The 25,367-nt window shown below is 37.5% G+C and overlaps 1 protein-coding gene across 3 annotated transcripts in view; it reads left to right on the top strand.

The window, feature by feature from the left end:
* Nucleotides 1–25,367, top strand: part of UTRN (utrophin) — a 561,071-nt gene that overhangs the window by 482,871 nt on the left and 52,833 nt on the right. For all 3 annotated transcript variants that reach the window (XM_032650818.1, XM_032650820.1, XM_032650819.1), the window contains 4 exons: nt 4,884–4,945; nt 6,611–6,685; nt 14,603–14,804; nt 21,268–21,353. In XM_032650818.1, coding sequence (XP_032506709.1) covers nt 4,884–4,945; nt 6,611–6,685; nt 14,603–14,804; nt 21,268–21,353 — 425 coding nt within the window. The remainder of the gene's footprint in view (nt 1–4,883; nt 4,946–6,610; nt 6,686–14,602; nt 14,805–21,267; nt 21,354–25,367) is intronic.

Below are 25,367 nucleotides of genomic sequence, written 5' to 3'. Positions count from 1 at the left end.
CTTTCACTATGTACAGCAAAGAAGAAATATTTCTCTTTCTGTGATTGTCTTATCCAGAGCATTATACCTATTCTTTTTTTCACACCTGTATTTTTAATTAACCCACTCACCTACAATTTTTTTCTCTTATACACCTTTAAAATTGGAATGGAATGATAAATGGAAAAACCCACAAAATCCAGTTTCAAACATAAAATTGGATAGATAACAAGTAAGTGTGTTTGGCAAAGTGTCAGTTTTTGGATAACCAGGATCCCATCTCAAAATCTTTTAATGGAAAACATGAGACCACTCTAATGAGAACAAATGCGTTTAAAAAGTACCTTCCCCAGAGCAGTCTTTGCCTAGACATTAGTATCTTATCAACGTTACATGTAAATTGCTGTTGGTTCATTGTCTTATATACTGGGCAGTGTTGTGACACAACATTCCTTGTGTTCTATTCATTGATGTACAATCTTATTTGTGTTTAACTCTCTGTGGCTTGTGAGAATACATTATGAATAATAATAGGTAGAAGCATATGCTACTTATTAACCTTACTGGTTTAATATTTCCTCGAAGTCCATAAACTCTAGGGTCGTGTGTTATCCCAGCTGGGACACTTAAGAGTACAGGGGCACTTTAATAATCATATGTGACAGCAGGTATAAACCAGAACTGTCCCAGGTGTTGAAGGATAATTTTAAAAATTAGGTAATGGAGATCTAACGCACAGCACAGTGATTTATAGACACCAGTGCTGTATGATAAACTTCAAAGTTGCCAAGAGACTAGACCTTAAATGTTCTTACCACAAAAAAGGAAATGATGATTATGTGATGGGATAGAGGTGTTAGCTAATGCTGCAGTAGTGATCGTATTGCAATATACAAATATATCAAACCAACATGTTGTACGCCTTAAACTCACACAATGTTATATGCCAGTTGTATCTAAATTAAAAATAAAAAATTTTTTTTAATTTTAATAAAATTTAAAGTAGGTAAAATCTTGACTTGTACAAATATAAAAAGAGCATATGTCAAAGATTTCATTCAACTCACTAATTAATAAGGGTATGGGTAAGAAGTTGTAACAGGTTCCAAGGAGAATACTAAGTACTTGTCTTCATAGTCAAGTTAGGCATGCTAAAATGAATTAAGGATGGATGCAAAGCTGACCAATTGGTCAGTATCCATCAGGACAATAATCAATTGCATTTGAGTGGACACAATTTGCATTTTTTGTGGACAAAATACCATTTGCATTGCTATCAGTTTTCTTCATTTTGCAGAGTTTAAAATAGCCCAGAGATAATCTCAGCCACACAGGTGTATCACTCACTAATTTCTGGCCCACATCAAAGGCGTCACCATTTTTCCCCACGCAAGCAAAACTGGTCTGGCTGGGCACCCTAGTTAGTTATATGTTACATATTCTCTCTGTTGTTTGCCTCATATGATTTGGACTTAACTCCTAATTGATGCTTGGTTAGATTTTTAATTTTTTGTTTTATTCTTGGACAGATTCCTGTGTCTGTTCCCTCTTACAAAGAGGATCTTTAGGAACAAAATTGCAACTTTATAGTTTATCGAGCTGTACAGTATTAAGTATTTGAGTATATTTGAGATTGGCCAGAACCTAAACTGTTGTTATTTTGGGGGGAAAATGCTTCTTTTATTCTGTTTTGGTTGCCTCCTCTGGGAGGAGTGGAAGCATTTTGGCAGGATGAGCTGACCGATCTGCAGCTGTTCAAATACTTTGAGCCTTTGGATTGAGTGTGGATTTTGCTTTAAAACCCTCCCCGCAACTTAAAAAAAAGAAAGAATGAAAGAAAGAAAATCCAACTGCCAACTGCATCTACTACTTTTTTTTTGTTTTAACTGCTGTTTGGTAAGCTGCAGTTGTACTTTCGTAACGAGAGGCTGTGTTTATTTTCAGCGTTGGCAGTTCTGCCTAATGAATCAGCTGGTATTGAGTTCACAAAGGGAGGTGCCGTTTCCCTCCTTCCATCTGTTTGCCAAATGTGTGTGTTCCCTCAGCTCCTAGTGGTGGTTGCAGTAAAAAGAGCCATTAGCAAGCGGGTGTTCTCAGTGAATTCTCAGTCCTCTGTCTGACTGCTTCGTGGTGTTTGTCCCTTGTGGTACCATAGAGGTTGTTTGCCAAAGCGCAACACTTGCGATTCTAGAGAAAGTGTACTTATATTTTGTTGTTTCCGTATAAAGTTGGCTCTGCGTTACTCATAGTTTTAGTTTGGTTCTTGAGCCTTGGTTTGGTCCTCGAGCCTGGTTTGGTCCTTCACGATGGGATGTCTGTCTCTGAGCAGTAGTGTTGCTATGGGGATTGAAATTACTCCAGAGAAGAGACAAGAGATCAAGTGAATACTGGTAGGCTCTCTTAAAACTGGGAGCCTGTGATGAATTTCTTTCGATTATACTGTATTTTCAGCAAATCCTTCTTTAATTCTTTTTTTTTCTTCTTTAATTCTTATTAATAGCAGGGAGGAGGTTGTTTTATTAGCAAAATTTGGAGATGTCTTTTTTATTTTGTACTTTCATTCATGCTTTAGGAGCCCTTTAGGTCAGTACTTCTCAAACTTGAATGTGCAAATGAATCACTTGAGATTTTGATGAGATGAAGATTCTGGTTCCATACAGTTAGGGGTCTGAGATTCTGCATTTCTGTCGAGCTTTGGGCCACACTATGAATGAACAGTAAAAATATCGGGGCACACAGCTTTGGTGCTTTCTCTGTGGTCTTTGGAGCAATTTAGATATTTAGTCAAAGGGTAGAATGATGATTTGGTTGGTGTTTGGTAGCAAAATATTTGGAAATATTTGCCTTCCCATTGGTGTCAGGAACCCGGTAGAGGAATCAGACAACTTTCCAACTCTTGCAGAGACAGACCTTCACATTGAACATAAGTTATTTTGTTTGAGATTTTGGAATTTCCAGGACATTTTACATACCTAATTTCAAATCTAAACTTGAAGTATTTTTCAAAGCAAATTATGAGTTGTTTGGGGGTTCTGTTACCTGTGTACAATAACATCGATTATGTTCTTTTCGCAGTTACATGCCCCACTTCTTGATATATTGCATAGGTTTTAAACATGAATTTCCCTGAAATTTGATTGTATGAATATTTTAATATCACTGTCTCTTGTCAAATGTGCAATTTCACTTAGCTTACTAAACAGTTTTATAAAAACTGAGTGTCGGGCTTCCCTGGTGGCGCAGTGGTTGAGAGTCCGCCTGCCGATGCAGGGGACACGGGTTCGTGCCCCGGTCCGGGAGGATCCCACATGCCGCGGAGCGGCTGGGCCCGTGGGCCATGGCCGCTGGGCCTGCGCGTCTGGAGTCTGTGCTCCGCAACGGGAGAGGCCACGACGGTGAGAGGCCTGCGTACCGCAAAAAAAAAAAAAAAAAAAACTGAGTGTCATCCAAGAAGTCTTTGGAGTACTATTAAATGTTATTACTCTATTCTGACCTAGATAATGGACAGTAAACTATTTTTAAATAAGGCCACTGACCCACTGAAGAGCTGTTCACACACACACACACACACACACACGCAAAGAAGGAACCTAACGTAAGCACTACATTCATCTGTATTATTACCCTTACCTTATTCCCCAAAACTTCTAATTAGTTTTGGAATTTACAGAAAAAGAGGAAGTATAAAATCTTGCTGCTGAAGTGAAGAATAAGGATCATGAAGAAAACTGTTCCAATACCTATAAAGAATACTGATTAACCAGGGAAGTCTGAGAGCTGAGAGAGGAGTGTGACGTTAAAATGACAAAAGAGAAACACATATGTAAGGGGAGTGGAGAATCCAGATACTCATGAAGAGCATATCAGGGAGGAGAAACAATTTTTTTTCTCTACCCTCTTAGGTTCAATTTCTGGTGACCTCTAAATTAAACTGACAAAAGGCAAATTAGCAAGAGAACAGAGTTTATTTATGGATGCAATCTACATACAGTGATGAGTAACTCAAAAAGGAAGTTGGAATTTGGGGCTTATATATTCAATTTAGTAGGGGAAAGGAATTGGGGAGAAAAGGCTCCTATGAGAAGAACCAGTAGGTTTCTTTAGGAGAACAAACATGAGATAAGAAAGTTTGTGATAATGTTTGTTTGTGCAGGTGCTAGTGGTTTTTTGTCTTCTTCATAGCCCTGAAACTCTCCTGAGAGGATTTTTATGGTAGCCTCATTTCCAAGAAGATGCTACTTTTAAGTCAGATAAAGGAAGCTCTGACAAGGCTTCTTTCTGCATTTGTTGACTCACTTAAGATAAGCTTTGTACCAACTCTAGGTTTCTGAGTGAGTCCCCACGGGGAAGAAGGGCACATTTACACTGAAGAAAGAAAGACTCAAGGTTAAAGAGGGGGAAGACTCAGTAGGTTGTGAGGTGATGTTATTCACAGTTAAACTATTTCTCTGTTCTTTAGAAATCTGATTAGGACTTCTAAAGTTTAGCAAGTCTTCAGAGCACTTCTGCTCTCAGAGGATTTATTCTGAATGAGAATCTATATCTACGGAACATGAGTAGAATTATTCTGGAGCCTACGCTGATCTGGCTACATCAAGGCTGAGTCTCCAGGGTCCATGACAGTCACATTTTATATCTAGGTTTTAATCTTTAGTTGTAATGCTTTTTGAAATAGATAAAGCGAATTATTTCATGCATAGTTTCATGATATAATTGCTCAAATAAAAATCTGTTGTTTCATATATTAAGTAATAACTGGGCATAAGGTTTCTGAGTGATCCATCGGGGGATAATTTTGCATGTATTCTTAAAAATTTGAATAAAAATCCTATTTGCATATTTTCTGTGTGACAGTTATTATTTTATACATTCTTTTATTTAAATATATTACTGTTTTTTTCCAGTCATCAAACACAGACAACCTCTTGGGATCATCCTAAAATGACTGAACTCTTTCAATCTCTTGGTGAGTGTTATTTTAGTTAATAGTAATGAATTAACCTAAACAACTGAGAGTTGAATATTCTTAAATGGACACTAGTCACCATCTTTCCTTACATGGCATGTTATGTTTAAAGGATCATGTCATGGGCATGTGAAAGCCGTTGAATTTCTAAGGGCAATGCAATAAACAGATTTTACCTTTCTTCTTAAGAGAATGCAGGGTTTGAAATGGTGTGAGCCAAAGAAGGTTGATTTTAAAAGGAGTGTAATTTGTTTTACCTCTCTCATATTGAGTCATCTTAAACTTCAGCTTTGAGTGAAAACAAAAACAATTAGAGTACAGCAGCCTCTAATCCAGTGCTTTAAATTTGCTTTTCGCTCACTTTTTATTTAGTAAATATTATTAAATTAGCTTGCCTAGTTTCATTTTGTCTAAGTTGTCATTAAAAGCTAAATTCATTTTAATATCAAAATGCATGAAAACACGTGAGATGAGAATTATGAGCTTGTAGATTTCTAGTAGAATGTGACTTTGAACTGATTATTTAGCTGCTTCCCTTAGGTCATTCCAGTGGCTTTGAAAGAGTTTTCTTTTGGGGGGAGCTAAGGTGCTGCTGGAGAGGGAGAGTGGCACCCCAAAGCTCTCATGCCCACTCCCATTTCAGCAAGGAGGGGGCACTCCTTTTCATCTCTTTAAATATCAGGCTTCTGTGTGAGCTTCTGTTTGGGTAGGTGAGGACAGCTGCAAAGGTTGATCAAGCAAGAGAAAAGCCACTGGATTGTTTAGTTGGTAAAACAAAGAGGCCAACGTTGATGATTTCTGAGTTTTCTTCTAACTCTTCTAGGCCCTCATACGGATACTCTTGTCTTTAAGGAGACAGAGAAAGAAATTCCGGTGTCTTTTCTTTCTCAACTTGATGCTAAATCTTTAAGATTTTTTTAAAATTCGGATAAAATTGACATATAACATTATATTAGTTTCAGGTGTACAACGTAATTATTCGATATTTGTATATATGTGAAACGATCAACACAGTTAAGTCTAATTAACATCCATCATCATAGTTACATAGTTTTTTTTCTTGTGATGAGAACTTTTAAGATCTACTCTTTTAGCAACTTTTATATATACGATACAATATTATTAACTGGAGTTAATCTATTGTTTCTAAAGATTTGAGTATTGATTATAGTATAATTTTAACCAGATTGATAAAAGGGCAGAGGAAGCAAATCGATCAGGACAGAAGGAGCATAGAAATAAGACTAGCTTTGTGAGTAGTGAAATGGACAGCCTAGTTGACAGAAAACTGATTGTCCTTGGGGAAGATGCCCTGGAGGAGGATCCCTCTTAGCAGTAGAGAAGGCAGGGCCCTTGGCCTACAGTGGGATGTATTTATTAGGCCATGGAAAGTCAACAGGCTGTGTTTCCTTTTCCTCATTTCCCTCCATTTCCTTTTTGAAAATGCTTTCTTGAAATCTGTGTAGCACTGCTTTGGAAAGTATCTCACCATGGTGCTAATGAACATTTAATTATTTTCTTAAATGTTGTAGATTTTAGGAATAGACCTTTTCATGTGAACAGACATAATACTTTTCCATCACTGAAGTAAACAAATATATTCTTGCCATTCAATGTAAGTTAAATCATAAGCATGTTTTGAATGTGTTCTGTTTCCCATTTCAGCTGACCTGAATAATGTACGTTTCTCTGCCTACCGTACAGCCATCAAAATCCGAAGACTACAAAAAGCACTATGTTGTGAGTTTATTCTGCCAAAGTTAATCACTCTGTTATTTGGATTGCCTTTCTTGTTTTGTTTTGTTTTTTTTTAAGACAAAGATAAATGAAGAGGGTGATGTGTTTGTGGAGTTAATCTGATCTTCAGTGTACCTCCCTCAAGGAGTTGGCTGTGTTTCTATGAATGCTTTATTATTCGCACCATCAGCATGCGTGCAGTAGTAAAACCAATGAGCATATGCCATTCTCAGTTGGAGAACGAAGTTAACCAAAATACAGGAGTCACATTAAAAGCTTTTTCAAAAATTATGCTGCCGCCCAATTTAAAAGGATTAAGTCAAGGAATCAAAGTAGTAGATCATTGCCTTTTTAGTACTTTGGATTTGGAAGTGTAGGATTCCAAACAGTTTGATCCAGTGCAATCATATAATAAAGGAACACTGAAAAATGGCATTCCTGACCCAAATTTGAACTGGTACCTAGAATATTAGATAAAGGGCTCTGTGTTCATTTAAACATGTCTTGAGACATTTAATGTTATCAACATGAACTTTAACCTGTAGAGAGTATGTTCAGAGTGATAGTCTGTGATAGTTGTACTAAAGGATTATTCCTTTCCCCATAACCTAAATTTAAGTATATATATGAATGCTTGTAATAGAGTATAGATTTAAGCTGTCTGGATTCTATTTGTGGTTGCAGTTTTAATGATTGAGTCTACTCAAAGAACATTTAGGCTTTGTCAGTTAGTTAATATGGAAAGTAACATTTGCCTATACGTTTACAACAGCATAATTTGAATAATTCCAAATAGTCCTGTTTGCTGCCTTTGAACAGTTGTTGTATGTCTAGGCTGTTCAGTGAAGCTTTGCAGAATACCCTTAGAAAAATGATATACTAAGGTTAAAAACCTGATCTGTAAGTTAGTAGAAATTAGAAATACATTTTAAGCTGGTCACATGAGGAGAGCTGAGGAAAGAGAAGCGTAGAATCATTCCGAGAAAATATAGTAACGCAAAACTTTAGAATAAGAGAAACAAGCTACGTGTGGAAGAGCTGTCTGAAGGACTGAAAAACACCTCCAGATGAGGCGATGGACGAGAGGCTGAGATGGCGTGGAAGCCCGTGATCCTTGGAGCCCCAGAAATCATTGGCAGGTTGTAGTGGTCACAGCAAGTACGGCGGAATGACCGGTCTCAAAATACAAAGCCAGCACACTCTGGCCCGTGGTCTGTACGTTGAGCCGTAAGGGAATAGGAAGTGAGTTAGGAGCACTCAGAAGGGATTTCAGTGAGCTCAGTCGGGCCAGGGTGACAGCAGTTTTGAAAGAGACTCAGCTGCATGTCCAGAATCTAGCTGACAGACCTGGAAGGACTTCTCAGGCCTGATGAGCTATAAAATGAGGACAAATGACTCAGCCACAGAATCTCCATTGATGGGAGACTGCTTTGTATCACTGTGAACATGGGCCCAGTTTTTAGTAATACTTCTGGGCAGATAAACATATGAATGCATTTGCTGTTTTCTTCTGTGGGTTCTTCTGAGTCCTAAAGAAAAAACTCCTTCAGCTCATCCCTCCAAACCAGAGAGGAGCAGAAGAGAGATGCCTCCCACCTCTAAACTAAACGACATTCAGTAACGCACACTTGGAAACATGCTGGGTTGTGTTCGATTGTAAACGTTCGAGGTGATGTCTTTAGGGCCACCTGGCTGCCACTTTCCCCGCTGCTTCCTGACCCCAGTGCTCTCCTAGCGGGGCCTTGGCACCACTGACCCAGCTACCTGTTTATGATTAACCTGCTTCTTCCACTCCCATCCTTTCTGTTTACTCGAAATGCCCTGACCCTTCTTCCTCTGCAATCGTCTGTAACCCTTTAGTCCTCCCAAATTCTGTTAAAAATTTACTTCTTTTGGAAACATTTACAAGCTAATCCCACCTGCCTCCAGTTTTTCCAGAACTTTATGATGGCCTGTTACGACTTTTTCTCCCATCAGCACCTCTTGCGTGGCTTTGTGTGACAGATAATTGTGAGGAAGATTGCCCCATCTGTGTCGACACCTGCTTTAGGTCAACGGTTGCCTCTCATTTCACGTGAATCTCCACCCGGCAGTGTCCTAGCAAAGAGGGCACACTGTTGTTACTGTCATTGTTCATTCATTTATCGGGGTCCAAGACTGTGCAAGCGATAAAACAATATACAAAGACTTGGTTCCCACACTCAAGGAACGCAAATTTGGAGATAGCACGTTACACGTGGACACAACCCCCTTGCTTACAACAGATCCTGCTGCCCTCAGCACAGAACGGCCTTTGCCTTGGCCAGTCTCTCCATTCGCCTCGTTCACCACGGCCCGCAGCGGGCTCTCACAGTTCTAGTGGACATTGAAATGGTGACCTCTGTATTTTGTTCCTCTTGCCTGAAGAGCTCCTGTCTTAGCTCTTTGTGGCTGGTGCGTTCTTTTCCTTTTTAGGTCCTAGTTTAACTCACCCGTCTCTAATGAGTCTTTCTTGGCTACTCTACTCCAAACTAGGTCACTCCTGATTTTCCATGTCATAGGTTCCGTTCTTTTCTTATGTGGCACTTGTCGTAATATTTGATATTCTATGTATTTACTTACTTACTGTGTGTCTCTCCAAATGAACTAATCTTCTATGTGAGGGGTGAGTCTGCTTTCTTCTCCACTTCAGGCCTCATACAGTCTCTGGCACAGAGCAATCTCCTAGGACACAAGTGAATGATTTTTTTTTTATAAATTTATTTATTCATTTATTTATTTTTTGGCTGCGTTGGGTCTCGTTGCTACGCGCGGGCTCTTTCTAGTTGCAGCAAGCGGGGGCTACTCTTTGTTGCAGTGCATGGGCTTCTCATTACGGTGGCTTCTCTTTGTTGTGGAGCACGGGCTCTAGGCGCACGGGCTTCAGTAGTTGTGGCACGCAGGCTCAGTAGTTGTGGCTCGCGGCCTTTAGAGCACAGGCTCAATAGTTGTGGCTCACGGGCTTAGTTGCCCTGCAGCATGTGAGATCCTTCTGGACCAGGGATCAAACCCATGTCCCCTGCATTGGCAGGCGGATTCTTAACCACTGCGCCACCAGGGAAGTCCCCATGGGTGAATGCTTTGAGTTTGAAAATTATCGGAGTACTCCAGGAAATATGTATAGGATTTATAGCAGCACTTATTAATAGTAACATTTGTTTCATTTTGGCATATTCATAAATATGATATACAGCAGCAAAAATAAACTAGTAATCAGCATCAACATGGTTGAATCTTAGAATTACAAAGTTGCGTGAAAAAAATCAAGTAGCAGAAGAAATTTGTACCGTTTGATTCCATTTATTTATATAGTTCAAAACCAGGCAGAACTAAGTGCTCTGTTATTTAGGGACACATATATACTTTCAGAAATTTAAAGTGAAATACAATGATTAGTGGTTCTCCCTGTGATTGTGAGGGGATGTAATTAAGGAGATTTTTCCAACGAGCTTCCAACATACAGTGATAGCCTATTTCTATAGCTGTGTAATGAATTAATGGGAGCCTGTCCTATTATTTTTGTTTAGACCACACATATGTATTATACATATTCTTTTGTGTTTTGATTTAAAAACTTTATGTGCTAGGCAGCAACAGAGAAGCCAAAGGGAAATACTGACAGAGATTCCCTTCATTGTGAAGAGTAAGGCAAAGCTTCCTTGAGTAGGAAGTATATCAGCCAGGATCTAAAAGCCACATAGGATTTAGGCACAGGATTTAGGCACATGGCTGTAATCAAGGGTAAGAAGGAAGGGAGTTATATTCTTAAGAATCAAAGGCTTGGATGGAGTTCAGGGAACATCATGTAATAATGGAGTCTAAATGGAGTAGCTTATGAGCTAGTTTGTCCAGTGTTCTGAAACGTCCTTAAAATCAGTTTAGGTCCAGTTTTAAGGTCATTTTTAAAGAAATCTTCTCTGATTCCCTTAGTTTTTTGTTCCTCAAGCTCTCACAATGTTGTGTTTAATGTTTGGATATTTTCTTTACAGATTGGGGTGCTATAGAACAGTTTTCTGTTTTGTGTAAGTTAGGACATAGGGCCAGTCGTGGATGTAATGCGTTAGACGATATCTAAGATCAAAGGACCAAGGGAAGAGAGGACAAGTAGAGTTCAGGTGAAAGGGGATGGAGGCTGAGCATAGGAGGGGAGATGAGGGCATGGATTTGTAAGGAGGAAGGAGAGCTAATAATTGGGAGGATTTGGTGCTTGATAGATTGCAGGGTGTGCAAGAAGGAGCGTGGTAGGATATCTTGGGATTCGCAGACTCGTGGTCTGTGTAGTAACAGCATTACTGGATTTCTGCATAACAAAAAGGCAAGACCTTTATTTGGACATATTAAGGTGGAGATTCCTGGAAGACGATACTATAGCTCTGGTTGGGAACAAAGCAGCGGGAATGTGGATCAGGTATTCAAGCAGGAGATCAGGATGAGAAAACAGAACCTGGAGTCATCCAGAGAGAAGTAATAACTGTAGTAATGAAAGTGAATGAGAGCATCAGGTTTATAGAGGGAAAGGGCAGACATGAGACCTTGAGTGCCACTGACGTTTCTGAGCTGTCCGGGGAAGAGGAGATAGGAAAGGTGCGAAGAAGGGACAGTCAAACAGAGAGGAGGAGAGTCACAGAAGCCCAAGGTCGGATGCTAAACAGTGTGTGTCTTTGCAGAACAGGGGAATGATGATCCAATTCCATTCAACCCCCTTTGCCTCATTGTGGGCTTAAAGAAAAGCCTGAAAGTTGGTAGAAAGTGATTCTGCTATTTGTTTCATTTGCTGCATGACTGAGCTGTCATTTGTCTCCCTTTGAAAAGAGATAATCATAATTTTCTGTGACTTAAATGTAGTCAGTCTTTAAAGGTACCTAAATGTGACACACTTCAGGGAGATGTATTCCTGGCTTAAGCACGAAGGCAAAGTGTCAGAGTAAATCACTAAAACTTGAAGACATAATAGTCTGTGGGATGTGGCAAATTACTGTCACAGCTACAAAGTGTATCACAAAGGAGGCTTTTCCAGAAGAAATACAAGGGCAGCCTGATTCAGGAAGTGGTCTTTTTGGAATTTGGTCTTTTGTCACCTTTAGGCCATGTAGGGATGTAATAGCAGTGCTGTGTTGCTGGCATAATTAGTGTTGAAATTCAGAAAACTTAGAGCATTTTGGCAGTATTTGAATATGTTTCTTTATATCTGTGAGGAATTATAGTTCTGTGGCCACTGTCATTTATTAAGCACTTCTCTTTGTCAAGTACTGTGAAGAATGAATTTGAATTTTACTCCTGCCCTCTGGAAGTTTATAATTGAAAATAGTGTACAGTGCCAAGAAATGAGGTAAAAATGACGATGAAAATTCCAGATGGTTCTTTTTTTTTTTTTCTGACACCATCTCGAACTCTTGTGAAGCGTACACAGGTTACTTTTGTAATTAGCTGAAATTTTACCAGTGATGTATTTGACATCTAGAGGAAACGGACTGATCTTTTGTCTAGACGTGTGTGTTCTATATTTGTGTCTTTCTCTCTTTTAAAAAAAAATGACCTCTCTGTTGAGTTGTTTTAAAAATAATTTTAATCTGCATAATTTTAAAGCAGTTCTTTTCCATTGTAGATAATTTTGGGGAAAAAATCATTCTATGGTATTTAAGCAGCTAGAGTAGACACATTTCATAAGTGTATTTAAAAAATTCAAAATTAGGGCTTCCCTGGTGGCGCAGTGGTTAAGAATCTGCCTGCCAATGCAAGGGACACAGGTTCAAGCCCTGGTCCGGGAATATCCCACATGCCACGGAGCAACTAAGCCCGTGCACCACAACTACTGAGCCTGCGCTCTAGAGCCCGCGAGCCACAACTACTGAGCCTGCATGCCACAACTACTGAAGTGCACACGACTAGAGCCCGTGCTCCTCAACAAGAGAAGCCACTGCAATGAGAAGCCCGCGCACTGCAACTAGAGAAAGTCCGCACACAGCAAAGACCCAGTGCACCCAAAAATAAATAAATAAATTTATTTTTTTAAAAAAATTCAAAATTAGTGGTTATTCAATGGTTAAAAATAGAAAAATACAAAGGAAGCTGTTTGTTCATTTTACTTAACTGTCAAAATATGTCATGCTTGTGAGGGAACAGTTGTGTATCATGCAAAGAGGAAGTAGTTGTTTATATATAAAAAAATGTTTTCCCAAGTTTATTTTTTTAACGTTAAAAAGTTAAGTATGAAGATGGGGAAGAATTTTATAAAGCAGTAATTTCCATGAGCAGACCTAAAGCTCCTGTGGTTCTGTAATTTTCCAAACCTACATGTTTAGATTTAGAAGAGTCATCTCCACACTCAGTAAATGTATAGATACATGGCAGTTTGATAATCTAGTATGTTTTCCTGTTTTCAGTTAGCTAATGAATGACTCAAAGTTGATTGAAGGGAAAGATTATGTAATGTTCTTCTCTTTGTCTAAACTCTTCCTCCTGGCCTTGGAGGGCGCCCCTAGGCCAACATGGCCTGCCCCCTGAGCTCGGTGCGTCTATCTCACGGTAACTATGTGCCACCCATGTGTGACCACACACCATCCACACTGCCATCATCGGTTCCCAGAGCTGCCCAGACTTCCTTGAATTCTTTGTCTTTTTTCGAGCAGTTCTCTCTTCCTGGAATTCTTTCCTTGCTTTATATGGATCTCTTGTATCTTAGCTTTTTTTTTTTTTTTTTTTTTTTTGCGGTACGCGGGCCTCTCACTGCTGTGGCCTCTCCCATTGCGGAGCACAGGCTCCGGACGCGCAGGCTCAGCGGCCATGGCTCACGGGCCCAGCCGCTCCGCGGCATGTGGGATCTTCCCGGACGGGGGCACGAACCCGTGTCCCCTGCATCGGCAGGCGGACTCTCAACCGCTGCGCCACCGGGGAAGCCCTATCTTAGCTATTTTTTAAGGTCCATTTCAAATCCCACCTTTCCAGGGAGCTTTTTCTAGGCTGCTTCCACTCCCCTGGTGGTAACAGCTCTCATAGAAACTTCCGTCTTCTTCTTTTAGGGCATTTCCACCCCTTTTAGTGAAATTATCAGTATGCTTATCCTCCTTCTCAGACTGGCCATCTTCGAGAGCAGGGCTCCACTTTATCCTTATGTGCCCACCCTGCATAGTCTAGCACCAGCCATGCCCATTGTAGAGGTTCTGTCCATGAAGGGCAAGGAATGCGAGCAAATACATGAAGAGCCGTGGATGGGTGGACCTGTACTGTGAACCTCCTCTAATCCTACCTAGCTACAAGTTGCCTATGTGCCAAAGGATCATGGGAAGCAACCCAGGTTAGAGCCAGATTTTGAGGGCCTTACAGATCAGGCTTGATTCAGTAGGTGGCGGAGAACGGTTATTTTTCTCCAAACCTGTTTTATTAACGGAATATCTTCAGTGAACTTTGTATCTCATGATGTGCATGTGGAGAAACTGTTTAAGAATGATAGTTACACAGTGATATAAAGGATGAATGAGAGGTGAGCTGGCTGTTCTCAAAAATGAGGAAAAAGAGCAGTGTCGTATTTTAGCTGTTCTACCGTTAGGATTAGACTTAGAGATTTATGCCTTTCCTACATTTAAAAGTACAAAGAAGCTGAAGAGAGGAAAGCCACGAAAGTAAAGGTGGAAAAATTTACATTCCAAAGAGTGAAAAGCGAGGTCATATTGAAAAGTGGCAGAGTTTAGGTTCAAAAGCATAAACGTAAGAGATGTGGATAAAAGAAGAGTTTAGAGATGTAAGAATGGAAATGCTGTTTATTTCTTTAAAAATTGAAATTAGCTAAAAAGGATGGATTCTTAAATTGAAGAATCAAGCTAAAAACTCAAGACTGGCAGTGGTTTTGTTTCAGTGTTGTTCTATAATGTAATGACTGTGCATATTCCTTTTTCTCACCTGAAGTGGATCTCTTAGAGTTGAATACAACAAATGAAGTTTTCAAACAGCACAAGCTGAACCAAAACGATCAGCTTCTTAGTGTTCCAGATGTCATCAACTGTCTGACAACAATTTATGATGGCCTTGAACAAATGCATAAAAATCTGGTCAACGTTCCTCTCTGTGTGGATATGTGTCTCAACTGGCTACTCAATGTATATGATACGTAAGTGCATTTTTTCCCATTAAAATACAGTCATTGGGTGAAACATGTTGATAGTGCAAAATGTCTACATTTTTTAAGTGAATTTTTAAGAAAATACTTTCTTTCAAAGTCCTTTTCCCAGTGGAAATACTTATGTTAATTGTTGAAAAGGAACGACTTTCCAAACATTGAGCTCTTAACCAACAATAGAACAAAAAAGAATGTCCATCTACGATTTTTAACATTTTGCTTCAATTTATAAAGGCTGTCAAATTTGTAGTCTTTTTAGTCACCATGCTAGGGGAAACCTAATGGAAAGAAGTCCGATTTCCTTCCTCCATAATGTTTTATAGTATTTCTTTTTTCAAAAGACAAAATTTTGTAGTTACTGTTATGAATTTTAAAATTTGTTGGCTCATAATAATCCACTCTGCATTTCTTGTATGACAACTTAAGAGCAATTTGGCAATTAAAAGGATTTAATTTCTCTTTTGGTATTAGCTTTTTTTATTGCAGTGGTGGTTATGTGTATATATGGTGTTTTAAATAATTTATACTATAGGACACTCCAATATCTGTAATTTAATTAGATGCTCACTGTTACATAAAGAGCACTCCCAGCTTTCAGCATAACTCATTTGCCATTAATTTGGCTTTTTGAAATGTGACAATGCGTTTGTAAAATAATCAATTCTAGAAAGACCTGCTGTGGGCTGATATTTCTGAAACATTAAGAATTATTCATTCTTCTGGTAGGGGGTTAAAGTATGCAAAGATGAAATAAGAAAATTAGAACTCTAAATTTTATTTTCTGTTAATTAGCTGTATGAAAATTTGTGCTTATCAGTTTTTTATTTGATTTAGAGAGAAAGAAGATAGATGATAGTTCATAAATGCACGCATGGTTTAGCAGCTGATTGATTCTGTATAAGAAGTAAATGATAGATGCAAGAACTTTCAAGAGCTTTCAGTTAATTAAAATTTCATTTATTCTTTTGATTAGAAAAATCTTTTATCTTTCAATACTGACAAATATCATAACAGTGTCTTTTTAAAAAATAATCAAATAGCCATTGTGTGCTTGAGGCTCTTAATAAACTCACTGAAGAACAGATAGCATGGATCTCTGTTACCATGATGAATGTGGGCTTTACTACCTCCCTGTGTGATATCTTTCAGTACATTTCATTTTAACGCAAATTTTTATACTCCTAGGGTAAAATATGACTGTTAACATTAATTCACTGTTAAGTTGATCTTCAATTTTTTAAACCTCTAAGAGACATTTTCTATAGTAAATTCACTAAAATAACTAGTCAATTAGGTGTTTTAACTACAAAGCCTATAACTTAATTTTATGTCCCAGGAAGAATGCTAAAGTCATGGGATACTTAGTTAAGGACTTCATTAAGCTCTATGGAGTATGGTAGAGCCAGAGGTGTGTATTTTGAGACATGTTTTAGGGAAGAACTGGAGAAGATGTTAAATCACCCTGCTTCGGCATTATCTGTGGCTCTAACACTCTACTTGGGCTGCCTTAACAAAGTATCACAGACTAGTTGGCTTAAACAACAGAAATTTATTTCTCATAGTCCTGGAGACTGGAAGTCCAAAGTCAAGATGTCAGCAGGGTTGGTTTCTTCTGAGGCCTCTCTCCTTGGCTTATAGATGGTGTCCTCTCCCTGTGTTCCCACATGGTCTTTCTTCTGTGTGTGTCTGTATCCTAATGTTCTATAAGAACACCAGTCATATTGGATTAGTCGCCACCCTCATGACTTCATTTCAACTTAATTACCTATTTAAAGACTTTCTCCACGAATAGTTGCATCCTGAGGTACTGGGAGTTAGGACTTCAACACATGAATTTTAGGTGGATGTAACTCAGCCCATAACGCATATATATGCTGTTTTCACTGGACAGCCCAAAGGGAATAGTGCCACTTAGTTGGGAAGGAAGCAGTATGTGAAACATCGTAAGTCATATTCTAGGGAGTTAAATGTTGGCATATTTTCACTTTCTACCGTCAAATGTGAGCACGTGAGAAACGCAACACGGAGATATTGTTTCTTCTTTAGAAAGACAGTATCTTGAAATTTTCCTTTTCAAAGGACAAAAAGCTTTTAGGATTTATCTCCCTTCCATGCCAAAGAAATATAGCAAAGACCATGCTAGGTTAGAACAGTGTCCATTCAGTCGAGTTTTCCACCTTGGAGAGGAATATCATGAATTAACCTAAGGAAGAAGTATAGTTACCATATGATGGTAGTCTCAGATGGCCAGAGTTGATTACCTAAATTTCTCTAGCAACTAAGACTTATTCCTTTATCCAAACAAGAGTTATTAACTGTTTTCAAGTCATTAGTTTCCTTTGAGAATCTGATGGAATTTTGATCTACTCCATCCAATGCACCAGGACGTTATGGACCCCTAAGAAGTCTCTGAACCTTGGAAATGGTACCATGATCTAACCTGTCCATTCATTCAGTTAATCTGACATTCATCTATTAACCATATATTTTTTACTGCATTGCTTTGTGCAGTATTTTTTTTTTTTTTTTTTTTTTTTTTAAATAGAGTTTGAGTAACAGAGAGGAAGTACCGAGCTTATAAAGATGAAAGGTCAGGTAGAGAATTTATCGTAGGAGAGTTTAAACATTTATTTATTTATTTATTTTTGGCTGTGTTGGGTCTTCGTTTCTATGCGAGGGCTTTCGCTAGTTGCAGCGAGCAGGGCCCACTCTTCATCGCGGTGCGCGGGCCTCTCACTGTCGCGGCCTCTCGTTGTGGAGCGCAGGCTCCAGACGCGCAGGCTCAGTAGTTGTGGCTCACGGGCCCAGTTGCCCCGCGGCATGTGGGATCTTCCCGGACCAGGGCTCGAACCCGTGTCCCCTGCATTGGCAGGCGGATTCTTAACCACTGCGCCACCAGGGAAGCCCTGTGCAGTATTTTTTACTACACTGCTTTGGTTGCAGCCAGACCTGGTATTTTCAGCCCTTGAAATATATTCAGCCAGCTCTTGAAATAATGAGTGATGCACACACAGGAGATCCTAGAATTCTAGAAGCAGAAGGACTTTGAGGATCTTCCATTCTGCCCTCCTCATTTTACTGATTGAGAAACTGACCAAGTGAGATAAGACAGTTTATCCATAGCCACCTACTGCATATTAGTAGTAGATATGGAACTATGTTCAGCTTTTTTGATAATCACTTGATTATTCCTACCATACTGCCATATCTAAGAAAGATAGTACTTTATAAATTATATTGTTTACTGTTTCTTTCAGCTTTTAACATGTACCCAACTCCTAATATTCTGAATTGTCTGAAAAAAGAGTCTATTTTCTTCTGTTGTAGAGGACGAGAATCCAAATTTTTGGTTCTGGTTTGCTTTAAAACTTGACAGCTGCTTAACTTTTGGCATCTCAATTTCTCATCTGAAAAATTGAGATAAAAATATCTGCTCTGCTTCACGTACACAAGTGATTGTGAAGGGCAAATGAACTAATATATAGAGAGAAAGGACTTTATAAACTATAAAGATAAAACTGATTCCATTTATGAGTTCACAACCTCTCTCAGTCTTCATCTTCCTGGGCTAAAAACTCTTAATTCCACAATCTTCTTTCTAAATTTAGTGGAAATTAAATTTGTTTAAATCAAGATTTAAATCAGTAGTCTGGATTTCTTGGTTTAAATATTTTTGTCCCTGCAGAGAATATTAACCTCGTTTGATGCAGTGTTAAGTCATTTTTCCCACTATTCCAAGGCGGATATAATTTTATTTATAAGGTACCTATCTTTCTGGTTGAATTAATTTCAGGAGTTACTTATGAAAACTATAAGGGAATCAAATACTTAAATATTGTGTTATGTCACTCACAATAAATTTCATTGACTCCCTGTTACCTTTCAAATTCTGATATCTTATTTAACGTCAAAGCCCTCTATTCTCTGGCTCCATATAACCTGGACAAGTTTATCAACCATTTACTCTTGATGCAAGTTCTCGCTGTACCTGATGAATCCTGCCTCTGATGCTCACATCCGCTTCCTCTGTCCCCTTGTCCGGGCTTTTCCTATGATAATCTACTTTCTCCTCGTCAGGACAATCCAGCTGTGTCGTGCCTTCAGTGTCTGATTTTAGACTTACCTTCTCTATCAAATGTTGTGAGACTAATAACTACTCAGACGAACCACCAATCATTAATGACTAGTCAGCCACAATTATCTCGTTTACTTCCGTGCGTAAGATTGGTCTAATATTTTCTTATGATTCTCTAGTTGTTTCCTTGTCTCACCTCTCCAGCTAGTCGTGGGTAGGAATCATGTCCTAACACTTTTCTCTTGGTCCTATGGAACATAGAACAATGCTGGGATCACAGTAAGCCTTTATCATCGTTTGTGGTGCCATGAATGGACGGTTGACATTTTCAGTAGTCTTCCTGATGATGTTCCCTTCTGGTGTTGTCACCAAAGACTGGAGATCAGCCTCCAAAACGTACCAGTTTGATATTTTTTTCCCTTAAGGGATTACTTTGTCCTTAGCCACAGTCATGTACTAGTCTATTTGCACAGCCTTTTGTTATTTCCTTCAAGTCTATTGTCTGATTGTGTACAGAGAATAAAATTTCCTGATTTTTGGAGGGAAGAAAACAGACATAGTCTATTTTCGTGTGATAATTAGGAAACACCTAAGAAATATGAAATAGAAACACACTTCATAGCATGGCTCAGTTTAAGGTTAATTTGGAATTAGTATTTCTATAATTGTGGGAAACTGAAATGAGTATATAAACTTTAGGTTTCTGCTTATAATGGCTATATTTATTTTAAAATTTAAGTATTAGTTATTTTATAGGTCAATTCTGAATGTTGTACACATACATAGCAAGGGTTCAATATGTTTGTTGGGTATGATTTAGTATAGATTATAAACTCTAGGCTATTGAGGGACTTTTTTTTTTTTTTGCGGTACGCGGGCCTCTCACTGTTGTGGCCTCTCCCGTTGCGGAGCACAGGCTCCGGACGCACAGGCTCAGCGGCCATGGTTCACGGGCCCAGCCGCTCCGCGGCATGTGGGATCTTCCGGGACCGGGGCACGAACCTGCGTCCCTTGCATCGGCAGGCGGACTCTCAACCACTGCGCCACCAGGGAAGCCCTGAGGGACTATTTTGAAAATACATTTTACCAATCCCTAAGCATGTTTTCCTTTTTTATTTATTTCATACTTTATATGTCATTGTATGTTTACAGAAACTTGAGTATTTATAATTTGAGAATGAAAGATATCAATTAGTAGTAATAGTAAAAATATCAACGAGCCAGACTTAAATACAGTTTGACAATAAGGATGCTTAAAATTAAAGTTACATGGTACAAATATTTATATGTTTTTAAATAGTATGAATTACTAAATTTTAAGTATTCAAGTAATTATGTAAACATTTAGTTATAGGTTTTGAATGTGTTGTACTTGTGTGTATTGAAAACATATCATAAGAAAATTAACAGTAAAAACAAACTGAAAACTGATCCTGTTTATATGAAATAATAAAGATAGAAATCTTTATATCTTGACTTTTTTCTGGACTGTGTTATTTCATAGCAAGGATCATGGATTAATTTTTGTAGCTTCTGCATTTCCCTTTCCCCAGCCCCAGGATCTAGTACAGTGTGACATTTGGTAAACAACTCATTTATTCTTTGCTAAAAGACAGAGTAAATATAACTCTATGCTTTTAAAGATAAAATTATTCTTCCAGTCAAATTATAAGTGAAATTGAAATGATCTCTCATTGGCATAATATGAAGCTATTTTCTAGTGTTAATTAATTAATAAATTTTGTATTTAACTATAATTTGATACTTCCCCAAATAAATATTGCATACCTGTGTATTTAAGATCATTGACTATTATAATTGCAGTAGTAATTTATAGAAACTGCATTGACAGAGATCAAAATCAATGAAGACGAGAAGTTTTTAAGTATTCAACAAGTTATAGCCCTCAACATATAGTTAATTTTCCAGTCAGTTTTCTTACATGTTTTTAGATATATCATTATACCTTTCTTGCTGTATTGTCACATGCATATTATATATATCTCTAGCTATTAGTTTGAATCTTGCATTTATAATTATTAACAGATTTTAATTCATAGTGTTTATAAAAATGAAATATTTTTAGCTTTATAATTAGCATTTTCATTTTACTTTCTTTTGTTCTTCCAAGTTCATATGTTGTACATAAAGTGACTTCAGGCTGTATATTCTTCCAGACTAAGTCAAATATACTATTAAAATATGTCATGAACTTATGGTATGGGTTTAACATTAATTAATAAAAGTGAATAGAAAGTTGCATTTTTAAGATGCAATTTTTTTTCCATTTAGCCTCAAGGAAATAGATATTCAGAAATAATTAGCATACTGTATACAGTTTTAAATGCATCTAACACACTGAGATTCTTATAATTTCAGGGGTCGGACTGGAAAAATAAGAGTGCAGAGTCTGAAGATTGGATTGATCTCTCTCTCCAAAGGTCTCTTAGAAGAAAAATACAGATGTATGTAAGACCTTTCTTATACCAATAATGTTTTTAGTAATAATAATAACAACTTATTAGAGACTTACTTTATATGATTTGCTAGTAATAATAGCTCCTTTTTTTTTTTTAACCTCGATCATACATGTACGAGGCTAGACAAAGGGTGTCAGCGCAAAGTGATGTGAATTTGTGTGAAATGGAAAGCTGATTATAGGATCAAGATGTGAGGTTCATTGATGGAGTAAGAACTGACTGCAGATTGTATCTCATTTAATTCATAATTGCCCCAAAATGTAGGCATTGTGATTTCCATTTTCCAGCTGAAAAAAATAATTCTTGGGATAGGTTAGAAATCTAGTCAAGGCTGTAGAGACAGTGAATCGTGGGGCTAGAACTAGATCGTAGATATTTCTGACTCTAAAGCCCAAACCTTTTCTATTTCCGTATATTTCCAATGCTTAAGAAAATCAGCGTGGACTAGAACTGTTATAGTCACAGTGAGACAAATAATTATATTTTATAGTATAAGAAAATAAAGTGATATATTTTTTAGTTTTGTTATATTTGTTCTTATTCACCAAATAAATCAGTGGTGACCTTTTAGCTGTCAGTTAATGAAGGGCATCTTGACATTTGGAAAGGGACAGGTTCGGGAGCCAGGGAGACCTGCCTTCGAATCTCAGCTCTACCACTTAGTGGCTGCTGGATGACTCTGGGTAGGTTACACAATTCCACTGAATACCGACAGCTAAGAGGTAGTAATAAGATTCCCATTTCACATTCCAGGGAGCTGAAATTTAGTGAATTTTCTTCAACAAAGAATGAAGCTACTAATTCTTGCTTTGAAAGCAGCTAGAGATCATATGTGAAAAATACCTAGAAATAGCAGTTGTTGAATAAATGGTAGCAATTGCTGCTATGTCTCCAAACTCTTAATTACTGTAATTTTTTGATTTAATTTTATCCATAAAATGTGAGTAAATTGATCCTGCCATGCATGGCCTCATATGATTCTGTACAGATATATCCATACCTTCGAGGGACAGGGAGAGGGATATTTCATGAATAGAGAGATACCAAAAACAGGAAAATATTTGATCCCAGGTCCTATAAATTCTAGGTTCTTCATCTTCTGTGAACATACATACATTTTAAAATACTTTTATTTTCTGGGATGGCTGTGAAGCAATTTGTTTTTGAATTCCAGGGCTAGATCATGGTGGCTTGTTTTTTTTTAGATAGTTTGACAAGAATGTCAGCGAAAATGAAGCGAAAAGCTGATTGTAGGATCAGGAGGCGAGGTGCCTTGATGGAGTCAGAACCTAGTAAGCCATGCAGAAAAACGCTTTGCACAGGCTTCTGCTTGGTGGCACTTATCTAGAATTTAAATTGTCTTCAGCATTATAATTGTCAAAAGATATAATTTTCAAAGCTAAAAAAGTTATTTCTATAATGAGTGGGAAAGAAAAATGTTAATGAAAACATCAGTGTTTCAAATTAGAAAAGGACTTTAAAAAAAATCAACAGTGATTTGGGGTTTTCATGTGTTCCTAAAAGAATTTAGGGTTCTCTGAAAGTAACAATTATGTTACGGTGCTCGCTTACTCTGAAAAGAGTGCAAATCCAACCTCAAAGTTTATCATGAATCTTATTAAAATGCAAGGGTGGTCTGTTTTCCTAGATCAACGATGCCTCCTCCCTGTGTTTTTCAAGCTGATTATTAGAGTAATCTGAGGCCAAAAGAAAGAGTTACAACATGATGGCTGTAGTTTTAGAGCAAAAACCAAATTCTATGCAATATACAAAAAAATGTCTTTTATCTACACCCCTACCTTCACACGTATTTCTGAAGCATATAATTTTTCAAATGAAGAGGTATTTCAGCATACATGTACTCATACACTCGTACTACGGTGGATACTCTTTCTACAAATGTCAGGAAATAATACTCTGTATAATTCCACATTGAACTTTCAGATTATAGCAGGGGAAGCAGAAGCCCTGCAATGAAAATTTCTGATATTTAATTTAATCCATGAAGTATGCCATTTAGAACTTAATTAAATAAGAAATCTTTGGGTTGAAATCTTTAAATCTTTCCTCAGAGTACTGAGACTCTGGAAATATTCTGGGGTTTTGTTTTGCTTTTTACTTTGAGGTCCTTAACAACTCTGATTCCAGTTTTGATTTCCCTAGTGGTATCAGAACACTTCCTCATTATTACTTTCTTTGTCGGAATTAATATTCAAGACACTTTGCCCTCCAAACTCAATGGCAGAGGTGCTATTCTGGGTCAGTTGGTATCCAACTGAACGCTGATTTTGCAATGGCTTATGTCAGTGTCTTTACCCCGGTGACACCTTCTTTTCTCTTCGTGCCTTTTTGAGAATGTCCCTTGATTAGGTTCTAACAACACTCTGGCCTTCCTGCTTGTAACTCAGTGGCTTCCTTGCCCGATCAGCAACACATTTACAAAGATCCTTTTGAATGGCCTTTTGCATCTCTTCTGTGATTACTTATTGGAACTTGGGTTTTAGATTGGAACATTCCTCTGACCCATCCACACATCATGATACTCCTTTTCGTATCTGACTGTAACATCAACATGTGAACTTTCATAAGAATTCAGAAATATGTCAGAACGTTAAGGAGTCTTTTCTCTTACGTTTCGTGTGTTGTTTTACCTAAATAGTGGCATAGTAGTATAGCTATCTTCCTCAAGAGGAAAGCTGGGCATGATTGATGTTGCTGAATATGTGCACTTCTCTCTACAGAGTATTATTACTCATATATTCATATGCATCAACTTTGTATTGACTTAGGAGGCCTCTTCTCAGGAACGGGTTTACAATGAGAATCATGATAAGAATCCTGGATAAGTACTTTCTGGCTATGATAGTCTTATTTTTGACAAATGAAAAGAAGCAAGTAGAACTCTAACCATCTAAGAGAACAAATGATAATAAAAATTAAATGTATTTTTATTGAATTTGCTTTCCCAATGTATGCTTATAATTAAAGTCATATTTCATTATAATTACTGTGTCAGTATCACTGAGCTTGGTGTAGTCGTTTGAAAGTTGACAGTGTTAGATCTAGCCTTATTTCCTTAAAAAAAAAGGGAATGATACCTTTTGATCTGATATTCATTTATCAGGTATTGTTTGAAAATGGTTTTTAGGATCCAATAAATATTTACTCCCCATTCTTTTTTTCTTGGAAAACTTCACATGAAAGCCATTTAGAATTTGTGTGATTTTGAATTTTTAGAACTTGGAAATTTCTTTCCAAAAAGTATTAGTTTCTATAATGAAGTGAATTGTTTTTACATGAAATTTCTCCCTACTCCAAAAGTAACTTATTTGACTATATTAGCTTTGTTGCTGGAAATATGGTAATAATTTTCATCTTCAAAATACCGCAAGTGATGAAAAGAAGATAAGCCAATTCTAGAAGGAAGAAAAGAGTTTTTATTTTACTGAATCAAAAAACTTTTAAAACATCTTTTTTTTTTAATGAATAGAAAAGCCTAAGAACTGTGTGAAAGTATGCATGAGTTTTCATTAAGTCCTTTACATTTGAATTAATGTATTTTATTACATGAAATGATGTAAAAAAATAATTTTTATCGCTAATAAGGAATGAGAGACTGATTGGGCCTAAAAAAATAACCCCTAAAAATAAAAGACACCTCCTTATACTGTTTAATGTTTCTTATGCAAAATAGATTTGAGTATAGAAATCTTTAAAAGAAATTAAAATATATATGTTCAATGAATATTGAATTTAGGAGTGAATACAAAAAGTTGATAAACAAATCTTTTAAAATTTGCTACTTAAGATACATTCATTCCTTTAACAAGTCATAAAGAAAGCTTCTTTTTAGCTGTCTGTCTTTTTCAATCAGAAGGGAAACCTTATAGAGACCACTGAATGAACCCACATGCACACACTGGACTATTTAAAAAGGAAATTTGTATTTATTGGTCTGTTTATATGTATTTACATACTGCAGTAGGTCGTTTGAGGAAA

This window comes from Phocoena sinus, chromosome 12, assembly GCF_008692025.1.
Source record: "Phocoena sinus isolate mPhoSin1 chromosome 12, mPhoSin1.pri, whole genome shotgun sequence".
In the NCBI taxonomy this organism is placed as follows: Eukaryota; Metazoa; Chordata; class Mammalia; order Artiodactyla; family Phocoenidae; genus Phocoena; species Phocoena sinus.
This window is presented reverse-complemented; position numbering and strand designations above follow the sequence as displayed.